The 12,151-nt window shown below is 39.8% G+C and overlaps 1 protein-coding gene across 1 annotated transcript; it reads left to right on the top strand.

Annotated features, from left to right (window-relative positions):
- The first annotated feature begins 4,453 nt into the window (after nucleotides 1-4,453).
- Nucleotides 4,454-11,634, top strand: LOC118769495 (polycomb group RING finger protein 1-like). The gene is made up of 9 exons (XM_036516621.1): nucleotides 4,454-4,540; nucleotides 6,140-6,245; nucleotides 6,872-7,024; nucleotides 7,865-7,936; nucleotides 8,117-8,222; nucleotides 9,085-9,136; nucleotides 10,002-10,085; nucleotides 11,211-11,291; nucleotides 11,584-11,634. Exons 1-9 carry the CDS (start codon nucleotides 4,454-4,456, stop codon nucleotides 11,632-11,634), a joined length of 792 nt encoding a protein of 263 aa, XP_036372514.1.
- The last annotated feature ends 517 nt before the right edge of the window (nucleotides 11,635-12,151 follow it).

Here is a 12,151-nt window from a genome sequence, read left to right as displayed (position 1 = left end):
GTTCACCTGACGTCAGTCTAATCCATCGCTGGAGCCTTTAGAATTGTCACACTTTAAAGGAGGGGGGGGGGAAAGACCCGGGGATTGCTGAGGTGCTGCATTTCAGACCTCAGCACCCACCCAAGCTAACACAAAAAAACGGTCTCTCCATTGTCGTCGAGATGACAGCGCGATAATGTAAAGCTTCTATGTTACAGGAACGTTGCCATGGTCTCAAAGCTTGAACAAAGCAGCTGAGATACAGCAGAGGAATGGCCCGGCTTGTTTAAGTCACAATGTCCAAAATGGAGAATGGTTGTGAATGGAGGGAAAAGGCAAGATAACAAACTAAAAACAAACAAACAGTCAGTCACCCTCAGGCCCCATGCAGAACAGTCTGCGACACATTCAGGACATTCCTCTCCTCTGTTGCATCCTAGTGGAGGATATTAGAAACTACACAGGGATATTGGTTAAACAGCTCCCAAAGATTCACTGCCAGTTTACCCTTTAATCTACCAGTCCAGTTTGCATTCAGTTTGCATTCTCACTCTTTCATTTCATTTCCCAGTTTGGCACAAAGCAGTTTTGGCCCTATGTCTATTAACTCTTTCCTATACCAGCACAGGTTGGTCAATGGCCCTATAGCTGGTGTTGGCCAGCAGGGCCTTATCATTAGTTTGTTAGCTGGGAGTAGCCTGAAAACAAAAGCCACCTATCCAGCACTGCATGCTCTGATTGCTCTGGAAGCGTTGACGCAAAAGACACTCATGCACAAGACCCTCCTTCCCAGAGTCACAGATGCATGAGAATGGATCAGACTGGTTTTGCACCTCTTAGGTCTAGGTGAGCAAGTCTGGCAGACAGCACTTGGGTGTTAATCTAATGAAGGCTAAGTGCTTTATTTGAGGAATGGATCACACATACGCACAGGCTCAGTGCTTACCAGTAGGGGAATCTATGCAAAAGCTGACAACTTTGTACAATAGTATCCCATTACCAAACCATTACCGTTGTCATTTTGGACCATGGGTGACCAAGGCCTTTAGCATTTCTACATTAACATTACTAATCTGAATTTAATACATTCAGTCATCATTTGCATAAATAATATGCAAGAAACCCATACGATACGAGACAATGGTTGTTGCCTTATTAGAGTTATTGGATTTCTCAATATTACAGTTACTCTGTGGGATATTACAGTTATTCTGATTTCTTATCCTGATTTTTTTTTTTCCTCTAAAATTCAGAGCATGCATGTTCATTTAATCTTGTTCAGAGAGATACCTTCCAATCATCTCCCTCCCACTGCTATCCCTTTTGCCATGATAGCAGTGGGAGACATGTGCTGCCCTCCGGTTTTACTGTGCAGAGTATGAGGTGCTAATATTTCTCTCAGCCAAACAGCATGGACTGGCAGGTGTCCCAGTCAAATGAACAAAAACATGAACATGGAGACTAAAGTCACAAGGAGTCATGCACCCTAAAGAGGAGAAAGGTGTTCATTGTCCACAGCCATTGTGAGGTAATGCAAGACAAATAAAAGGCCATGTTTATTCTTTTTATCCTCTGTCCCTCAGTCTTTCTCTCTCCACGTATATATCTCCCTCTCTATCTCCGCTGAACGCCTTTCCTAGTCTCTGATCTCCACCATCTCTGATCCCCGGGGTTATTTTGATATTTCTGTGCGTCACAGTGGTGTCAATCAGATACTCACTGACCTCACAGGTCTCACAGATAAGATGTTATACAGAAAGAGGAAATGCAGACAATGGCTTCAACCTGCACAGTGCCCCAATTATTACAGCTCACTGAGGCGTGACTTAATGGGACAAATCTGAAACCCCTTTTTTTTTTTTTTAAACAGAAACAGCCAAAAGGAGTATACGTCAGTAGGTATTTTCTGCTGTCATCTAATTAAATTGACTGAATCAAATCTACCCCTTTTTAGCTGCTAAAAGGTTTCCCTTCTCAACAGGATTATTGTAATGTGGTTACCCAATGTATTCCATAATCCCAGTTTATTTTTACAGAATTTGCTTTCTGAACATATTTTTGATTAATTAAAATAATGTCAGTCATCATGCCTGTTTTCCATCACAACCACTGGGGCCTCCAGTCAGTTTCCCCATGTCTCCTTTTGCCTTGTAGTGATTGTGTATGTATTATTCCCACACATGGATGCAGTGCGTGCACCAAAGGCTAAGAACTGGGTGAGGCAAAGTGGGTTATTACAGAAATTAGTAGCAGGTGAAATGCATAGAGCATGGAGTCCCCAGTGCACCTGAAATTAGGCATGATCCCAGCTAAATTCAAGCTGAGCTGAGCATTTACAAAGAGGCAACCCTTTGCACCCACTGGTCAAAATGATTTCCAGAAATATTTGGGGCTTACATCTAAATGGCAAAAAAAAAAAAATTAAATTGTGTTAAAACCCTGCCTATGGTTAAAAATATAAAGTTGAACACAATATATAGTAAATCCAGGCTGATGTCAATGTTTAAAACAGGATTTGTCATCATTTACTTCTGTTTCAAGATGACCCAACAGCAAGAGACTGTTTCTGAAAGCTAATTTCACCTGCAGACTTTTTTAAAAAAGCTTTAAATTATTTTGCAATCAAAGGCTGTTCTGATGGGTCAGTTCCAAAACAAAAAGCAAAAGAAAATACTACAGTACATTTTATTTCACATAATTTTACTTCCTTTTGAGACACAGCATGTATTTTGCAGTTTTTGGAAGTGAACCCACTTTTCCCCTTGGTGAAAGAGAGGATCTTCTACTTGCAAGACTACCGCACACTGAATAGTGTGCAGAGCTAAACAAGTTAATAGCTCTCTCTACTGACCATATCTGTGCAATACACCCAACATGCATGAACACATTGCTACTTCGTACCTTAAAAACACAAGCTTGGAAAAGCTAATGCAAGTTCTCTTTTTGGCAAGCAGTCAAAGATGTCTGACAGTTTTAGCAAATACACTGTGCAAATAGCTGAAGTAGTATTTGACAAAATACACATATCTGGCTGCTGTCTTAGCAATGACAATGTCAACGGCCCCTCCTAAACAGCCACACTTGTATTCAAACAAGACTAATTGGACAGGTGTGACTCATTAGCCAATGACTGGCTTCCCTCTCACATGCATTCCTCACACATATACAGTTAATTACTCTGTGAGAAATTGTGTAGCAACTATGAGTAAGTTTGTAAAAGGAAGTAAGAACCACAGATAAAATATTTAAATTCATTAGCCCTCTCAGTCAGTCTACTGCATGTAGAGAAGCTGACCAACACCTCTCCCATAACCAAGCCCAAAAAGAATAAAATGTTAAAAGAACCAATACTTTCTTGCTAAAACCAAAACAAAGGAAACAAACCTACACTAACCAACCGCAAAGACAAAGTGAGCCTTCCTCCTGTATTTAATACACCTTCAATTAGCAAGGTGTGGCTTGTTAGCCAATAGGCTGGTCCTCATACAAATTAACACAGGTGAACACAATTAACAAATGATTGACAACTAGCAATTAACAATTAGGTTCAAGTGAGAGGTGGTGAAGGCTCTGCTTCACACTGTACAAACAAAAACATGTTAATGACAACTTTACCAACTTTATAGTATAGCTGACAGTTTTCCAAAAATATGATAACCATATTAGCAGTGTTTACATTTACACCTTTAGCACACCCTAACATCAGTCCCCCCCCCCAGTAAAAAACAGAAAAAGACTATAGATTCCATGAGGACTATGGGGGGAGAGATGGCACCTAAGAGTGGGAGAAACAGATTAACAAAGGTGACAGATTGTCTACGAGTCTGGGACTACACTTCCATCAGCATCTTAAGGAACCATCAGTGAAATGCAGCCTGCCTGCCCTAACATGTTGGATGGCAATGGGCACCTTTCACCCCAAATACCTGACAGTTTTCAATGGAAATTTTTGACAAGGTACATGTTGCCCACAAAGGATGATCTGATTGGCCATGGGACAAAAATGACTCACAGTTCAAGAAAGACTCATGGCTCCTGATTGGCCAGCCACCAGTGATATTTAGTGCAGCTAATCTGACATTCACAGCAGCAATATAACTTTAAAAGGCAGGATTTTCTATTGTGTAAAGTTACAGTGTAATTTGTAAAAGTAAAAAGCCATAGTTGGTTACAGATGTGTGTAGATAGATATTTTATTTATATTAAACCCATTTTACCAGCTGCCCTAAAGATAATCTTAGACAATTATTATTTTTATAGACAGGAAAAAAATAGATCACATCTTTAAGAGATTATACAAAGTGGCATATTACAAAATATTTTTGCATTCGGTAAAACTATACATACCACATATACACATTATATCAGTTTAAAAAGCACATTCTTAAGTGTGTACTTTACATCTCCTTGTTGAGTACCGTTGGTTGTTATGGCAACATAATTCTAATCCGGAAGTGAGCCTGAAGTGCCAAAGATGGCGGCGCAGGAGCCAATGGCGATAGTGATGCGGCTGAGAAATCAGTTACAGTCCGTATATAGACTTGACCCTTTGAGAAATGAGGTGAGCGCCGGAATCTGATACGTTTCCTATACTGCGCAATGGTAAGGCAAGCCGTCTTGACTCAAAGTACGTGCCTTAAAAACAGAAATGACAGCCCAGGGCTACAAGTGCGTTCGTTCGTACCGGAGGACCCTTAAAATAGTCGCTTTAGCTGCCACTGCGCAGGCGCGAGTGGGAGAGTTGCGGTGTTTGTCTGTCCCCAGTGTGGTCACTGTGCCGTGACAATGAACGGTGTCATAATGTACTTGTTTAACTGTATTTGAAGTTGTAACATTTTTTTTCTCGCTAACAGAATATTGTATTACTGTCTCATGCTTTTTAACTTTTAACTAACTAAATCATAGCACCATATAGCTTGCTCCCTAACTCTCGTTGAACAAAAAAAGACAGCTGTCCCGTCGAGCACTCCCCATCTGCCGCACCTGACAATGTACAAAAGCACTGATGCTTGCTTTTGTCTTTGCCTTTTTATTTGTTTGTTTCACTGTGAAAGTATGATCGGTTTGTACAATTCACAACAATCTATAAGTTTTAGGCGGCTTTTCGCCTGTTCTCTTAACAGCCACAGAAAGGAGATCGCGACTTGTGAAGCACGGCTGACTGTGATAGCTTCAAAATAAAGAAAGAAATAGCTCGGAAATTGTGTTAAACTTACTTTTGTCGCATAATGGAGGGACGGGACAGGATGAATAACAGAGATATAGATCATGGTCAATGGCAGCGCTGGTGTAAAACAGCCATACTGAACGTCATGAGCAACGGCAGAGTTGAACGCCAAGGGCAGTCGAGCGGACGTCCAGAGACAGCTAATCTAACACGCCTAGACGATGTTATCATTGCTTTACTAAATGTAATTTGCCTGCAAGTATTGCTGGTATTTTCCTTAAGTGGTTATGACGTTCATTATCAACCAGAGATTAAGATGAGATGTTATTATGTTCATTGTGCTCTGGTGGTATAATAAACGTTACACGCTTCTAACAAAAGCTCACCAAATTGCCGTAATGTTTTTCTTTTTCTAAACTGGGATGGTGATCGGCGTTCAAACCCACCCTAAACTGTGATTGTTCATTTGAACAAAACATTTTATTTTAAGCGCGACAAATCCCTTAACTGTAGGTAGTTGTAGAACAGTCGAATAAACATGTCCTATTACAATTAATGCAGATGTAGGGACAACTAATGACAAGTGATTGGAAAATGTTGAATATTCAAAGGCAGTTCTTAATTTTATGTTGAGGAAGAAAAAAGTTGGCTGCTTCGGGCTAGCGTTAAGGCGAGCATTCGGATTAGGTGTGAGGTTAGATAACTTTCATGGGAGCGTGTGTAAACAAGAATCCCAATGTGCTGTCAGCAGAGGGGAACAAAATCCGACAGGGAGGTCCAAATCTGACGCAGCACCAGAACCAGCAATAACGTTATCTGACACCAGTATGTCACAGACAGGACAGCGCAAATCCACTGTATTTAGTTTTTACACTCAGCTAGATGCATGCACGTAGACCGGAGTATCATCCCAGATGTTTCCAAGAATGCTAATATTATATCTCTACGAATTTCATGTGTTTGTAAAACAACAATTGATTTTTGTATGTGCAGGAAGAAGTTAAAATGAAAATCAAAGACTTGAACGAACATATCGTCTGCTATCTGTGCGCGGGGTACTTCATTGACGCGACAACGATAACTGAGTGCTTGCATACATGTAAGTTTAAAGTGATATTAAATAGTCTGACTCTGCCCACGGTTACCATGAAGATTTCTCCAATAATATTACTTTCCCATGATATCTGCCGATGTTATCTGTTTAAATGCTCTTTCTAGCGTGTGTGTGACTATGACAGGCCATAGATACCATCCAAACTGATCTGTTTATTAAGGTAATGGAGCAGTCAGTCCTGAGCCTGTATTATTACAACCAGTAGTTCATTCATTGATCTTAATGTGACTTTAAGGGACCTTTTTCCAGCTTTAATTGTCAGGAAATGAAAGCGATTCCAGAGTTTATCTTATTGAAATTTTATGTTCCAATGGGGTCTGTAATTTCGTTGTCCTAAACAATGGCAATAAAGCTCTCCTATGTCTCTTATGTTTTATGTTCTTTGCTCTTAATTGAAAGTATGGTATGGACCCCAGCCCTGACACGAGCTCTGTCACAACTGTGGTTTATGTTTTTACTGTAAGTGTAAAAAGTAGGATTCAGCCACAGAATGCCAAGGAGTCCTGCTACTGTGTGTGTTTCTCATGTATCCTGGCGACAGGGAGACTTTGCAGATTGAGCAGTAACGTTTCTGAAAACATGATTGTTATTTCCCCCGCTTCTCATTGCAGTCTGTAAGAGCTGTATTGTGAAGTACCTCCAGACCAGCAAATACTGTCCAATGTGCAATGTAAAAATCCACGAAACGCAGCCTCTGCTCAATCTGAAGCTGGACAGAGTGATGCAAGACATTGTCTGCAAACTGATTCCAGGGCTGCAGGAGAGTAAGTGCAGAGAATATTGACTTGTGTTGCGAATATCGCCTTGAGCCGCTGTGCAGTCTCCATTTCAGCCCTGCTGAGCCATCAGAATAAAGATAAGTACACGCTCAGAGTAAACTGCATTTGGATCTACAAGGAAACAGAACCCAGGCAAAGTGCTTGGTTGGACGTCTCATTACTGATCGTTATTGTAAGAGCCATAGACTGACTGTGTGCTTGATGTGTCCAAATAAAGACGGTTCCTGGAGTTATTTTTCAAATGCTTATTCACTTCTTCCAGAGGTAATTTTCAATTTAATATTATAATTTTGCATAAAATACAAGTGGTTTATCATAGAACAGTTGTAGGTGTCCTTTATGTTTTTTCATTTATGTGATACAGTTGGTTGATTTGTGTGTACTCTGATTACATTCAAACAAGAAAAAAATATTTAGGACATCTTTTCAAGCATTTACACTCCCCATATTGTTTTGGAAATTGGTCACATTTTGAAATACAAGCAAAGTGCTGGTAGCTGGGAAGTGCACGCTAATTTCGTCATTGTGTGTAGGTCAGTGAGTCACACAGGAGCTTTCTGAGGATCACTGTAAAATGTGATTTGTGAAGCAACAATCATGGGCTTGTTCTGAGTGTGCACTTCCATTTCATTTGCATTGTATGTGTGATATTGCTTTGGTATGGTGAGTGCAGCAATTTGGGGCCTCTCCTCCCAATCTGAGCTCAGTGCTACTAGTTCGATACTTGATTCAAGCATAACACCTCTACACAAAATCCCGTCATGCTAAACTGGGAAGATTATGCTTTGTTATTTAATCATGCTTTCCTTTTTTGTTGTGATCTAGGAGAAGACAAACGAATCAAGGAGTTCTACCAGTCACGTGGTCTAGAGCGTGTTATCCAGCCTTTAGATGACGGTATGCTGCTTGAACAGTGTGAAAATTTTCCGTTGTTTTCTACTTTTAGATTTCTCAGACTGTCTGTTACTGATTTAATGTACTGATCTTTGGTTTACGTGATGTGATCGTGTTGTCCATGCCCACTGTGGACATGTGGATAGTGTAATGACAGTGAGTTTGTCTTTGAATTCCTCTCAGATGCAATGCTGGATACTGCAGGTTTGCCATGCACCGGCTTTGATCACTCGAAGGCCCACTTCTACCGCTATGACGAGCAGGTCTCACTCTGTCTGGAGAGGCAAAGGTAACACTTTTTATGAACTATAATTTTTTTAATACTTCTACCACAGCAATGAGATTAATGTTTTTGTAGATTGAAAGTAAAGGAATGTTTGCATTGGAAAATATGGGCTATTGTTTGAAATTGCTGTTTGAAATGTTTGAAATGTGTTAAATGTTTGAAATTTGAATCTCCAGAAAAAACAGTTTTTTTTTCCTTTTAAAAAAGTATAGGATAAAAAACAAGCTTCACATAACTGGTATGTAGATTCACACATAATGCCTACAAAGACAGTCAGGCAAAGCAACACAGAAGTGTGCCTGTACCAAATTCACCAGCTTGATTTCAAAATCTCAAGGCAGCTCAACATCATCCACAAATAAATTCAAAACTTGGGTGTTACATGACCAAAATAAAAGTCAAATTCTCAAACACGTTTCTTTGAAGTAAAGGAAAAAAAGAAACCTAATTGCCAACTGGAAGCCAAAAGTTCTGCTTTTGAAAAACAACACACCTCTAATGTAATATGACGCAATATAATGTAATGTTTTAATATTTCTGTGTTTACAGTACAAAACAGCCTACTCATAGGGATAATCAGTGTTCTAGATTGATTGATACAAGACTAATAGGACTAGTTTCAGTAGGCAAGGCGTTCCATTGACAGATTTATTTTGGGAGGTCCTGTCCAGAGCGGATGGACTGTACCTCACAGTGTATACCAGTGAACCTCACTCTGAGACATTTCCTCTGGGAAACATTTTATGCAGCTTGCCTCGTCGAGTACATACCAGCAGATGCCCCTGTTAGGGCTCTGTTGTAATATCCTCTCTTGCTTACAAAGGCTGTGAGTGTTGTGTTATATCTTCTCTATTTGTTTCTGCAGTTTGTCCTCATCACTGTCGTCTGGAAAGGATGAAAACAAGTTGGCACGGCAGGTATGACTGTGTCCTAACATGATCGACAGGGGCCTTCTCTGAGACAATTTTATCAGTTTGTTTATTGATGTTTTGTGCTTATTTTCATTTTTCTACCCTTTTTGATTTTAGGTAAGGCTTTCTTCTATATTTTGGTGTATAAAACTACTTCATCAACTCCAGAATGTTACTTAAAGTTTTATTTCAGGATTTTTTGGTCATTGATTGAATTCTGGTATGTCTCACCACACTTTCCTCATGCCATCACCCTCATAAATAGCTGACCAGTATCATCTGCTATGCCATAGCTACTCTTGTTTCTTCAGATTGTTATGACACCCTGCTACACATCTGCAAAAACTGTAAAAAATTTTACAAATACTCATACATCATAATTTCATTCCCATATGTGATGCACATTATTGTTGTTTGCACTACCACACACACTTACATTTTATGTATATTGTTTGTCTTTTATATAATCTGTATATTGCTTGTGTATTGTGTATTGTCTGTAAATAATATGTACATTGTCTGTATTGCTTGAGAGACACCAACGACCAGAACCAAATTCTGTGTGTGTGTTAACATACTTGGCCAATAAATCTGATTCTGAATCTGAATCTGAATCTGATTCTGATTCTGTGGGATTGCCAGCAGAGGGCGCCATTTACCAAAAATTAACTGCAGTATGCAGTTATGCTGCAGAATGTTGGTCTTGTGGGCTGAGCCCTGCAGCTGGGGTTTAAAACCAGCCAAGTCATCTACCAGCAATGACCAGGAGCCCACAGCATCAGAACAAATAAAAAAAAAGGTTGCCTGCAGGCGAAAAAAGCATAAAGAAGGAGACAGAACTGTTGTGACTCTGTCCCCTTCTCTGCTGCAGAGGTTTGTGCGCTGCTCAGCAAGAGCCGAGGTGCGGCATCTACGCGGGGCGCTGTGTCACAGACTCCACCTGGAGAGGCACCAGGTGAGTCTCAGTCAGGGGAGTCTCAGTCGGGGGAGTCTTAGCTATGAGGAGAATTCAATAAAGTGGGAAAATAGTCTGTTCAAAAGTCTTTGTCTCTTAAATTGTAGATTGTGCCTTAAATTCTGTTGTCTCTGTTACAGGAATGCTTGAATATTCACAATAGAACTAGCTGGTTGCTGGGGATACTTTGCCATTGAAGGGGAAAATTTAGGCAAAGTCAATCAGTCAATCAGTTTAATCTCATTCAGTCTAAATGATTCTAATGCTTGTGCGAAAGAGTGTCCATTTTACTTTAGTATTTTTCTGACTGTATGCAGGGGACTACATTGTAGAAAATCTAAGATCAATGCCATGCCTTTCGATTGATATTTTGACATTTTTTTATTTTTGTATACATGACTTCTAGATGTTTGCTTGCAGACAGAGATTGTAACATTGGCAGGTACATTAACAGTAATGGGGGAATGCTTCCTTTGGTATCCGTCGTGGCTTTCAGCCTGACTGAAAATAGTGGAATACAATAATATGTTAGGGTATCATGTTAGGAAGTGAAATTTAGTTTGTTGACGCACATTCATACAATGACAGAGTGTAAGTAAAAGCAGTTATATTCAGTAAGATGGTGTGTCGTTGTAACTGGAAACACAATTTTAACTTTTTTCTGAGTGTACAGCTCAGGTGTTTGTTTGTTGAGAACACTACAGGTGCTCAAAATGGTCACCTTTAATACTGAAATTAACCTCATCATCATCATCATCTGCAACTGTACAGCTTATGTACTTCGCCTTTTATGTGTTTCTAATAGCTGAATATTTATGTCCAGGCTGCACTTCAGATGACCATAAATACAGTACTTAACCCACAGTTGCCTCAGTAAATATCCAGCTGTATAAATGGATAACATTGTAAAACAACTGTAACCTATGCAAGTCGCTTTGGATAAAAGCCTCTGCCAAATGAAGAAATGTAAATGTAAATACAGTGCTGCTATTCATGTGCTCGCTGTGCTGGGATGGTTAGTGCCCTCTCTTTGAAGTAGGATTGTATTTAACATTATAATTAATGTTCGGTTGAGACTTTCAAAATGTGGACTTTTTGCAATCCGTGGTCTTTGCTGTGCTGCAGGTCCAGATGTTGTTCAACAATGAGTCCTTACCAGATCACATGACCATGAAGCAGCTGTGGCTCTCCCACTGGTTTGGCAAGGTACTGCAACAGGAAGCTGCACACAAGAACTTAAGACTGCCTTCACAACACGCTGTCGCTATATTTTCATTTCAGTTGGTCGTTCGCTTCAGTCAGCACACATTTCCCTCTGAGTTTAACGCAATGTGGGGATATTTCTCACTTGAAGTAAATCAATATTGTTGAGACACAAGGAACACTTATATTTCAGGAAAACCACATTGATCGACTCAACCCCACTTACCTCCCATTTTTATGTGTTGCTGTGTGAATTTGAGCGATTTTCATGTCGTCTTTTTCTTTTTCTTTTTAGGCACAGCCTCTTGTTCTTCACTACACAATCAAAGACAAGAGAGTGGGATAGCATATGCACCGATCTGGTCAAGCTCACATGTTTGCTGAACATTTCAGATTTTCCTGGCTAAATGTCTGATCTGATGGTCATACTTTTGTATTTTATATATTCTATTTTAATATGCCTGTACATATAGGTACTATTTTGTTTGCTCTTTGATATTTTGAAATAAATTTTGCTATTAGTAAAACTGTTTCCTTTTCGCCTATAAAGAAGCCGGTCGCCACTTCTCTCAAATGAGCCAAAAACAAAAAGTTAAAAACCGATAATTTATTTTAAAATCCAAACAGACAAAGAAACCAGCCTGTGCAAGCCAACAGCCGGGACAAAGTGAGCCTTCCCACTGCTCTCAAGCCACAATCACCTTTCAATCATGTGAAAGGTGTGACTCATTACCCAATAGGCTGGTACACCACACAAATTAACACAAGTGCACACCATTAACTATGATTGACAATTAACTAGTAATTGACAGTTGACAATTGACATTTAGTCCAAGGAAGAGGTGGTAAGGTTCTCCTTCACA

The sequence above is a fragment of the Megalops cyprinoides genome, chromosome 22 (genome assembly GCF_013368585.1).
Source record: "Megalops cyprinoides isolate fMegCyp1 chromosome 22, fMegCyp1.pri, whole genome shotgun sequence".
Taxonomy (NCBI): domain Eukaryota; kingdom Metazoa; phylum Chordata; class Actinopteri; order Elopiformes; family Megalopidae; genus Megalops; species Megalops cyprinoides.
The sequence above is the reverse complement of the archived record's forward strand: the minus strand, read 5'-3'. Positions and strand labels throughout refer to the sequence as shown.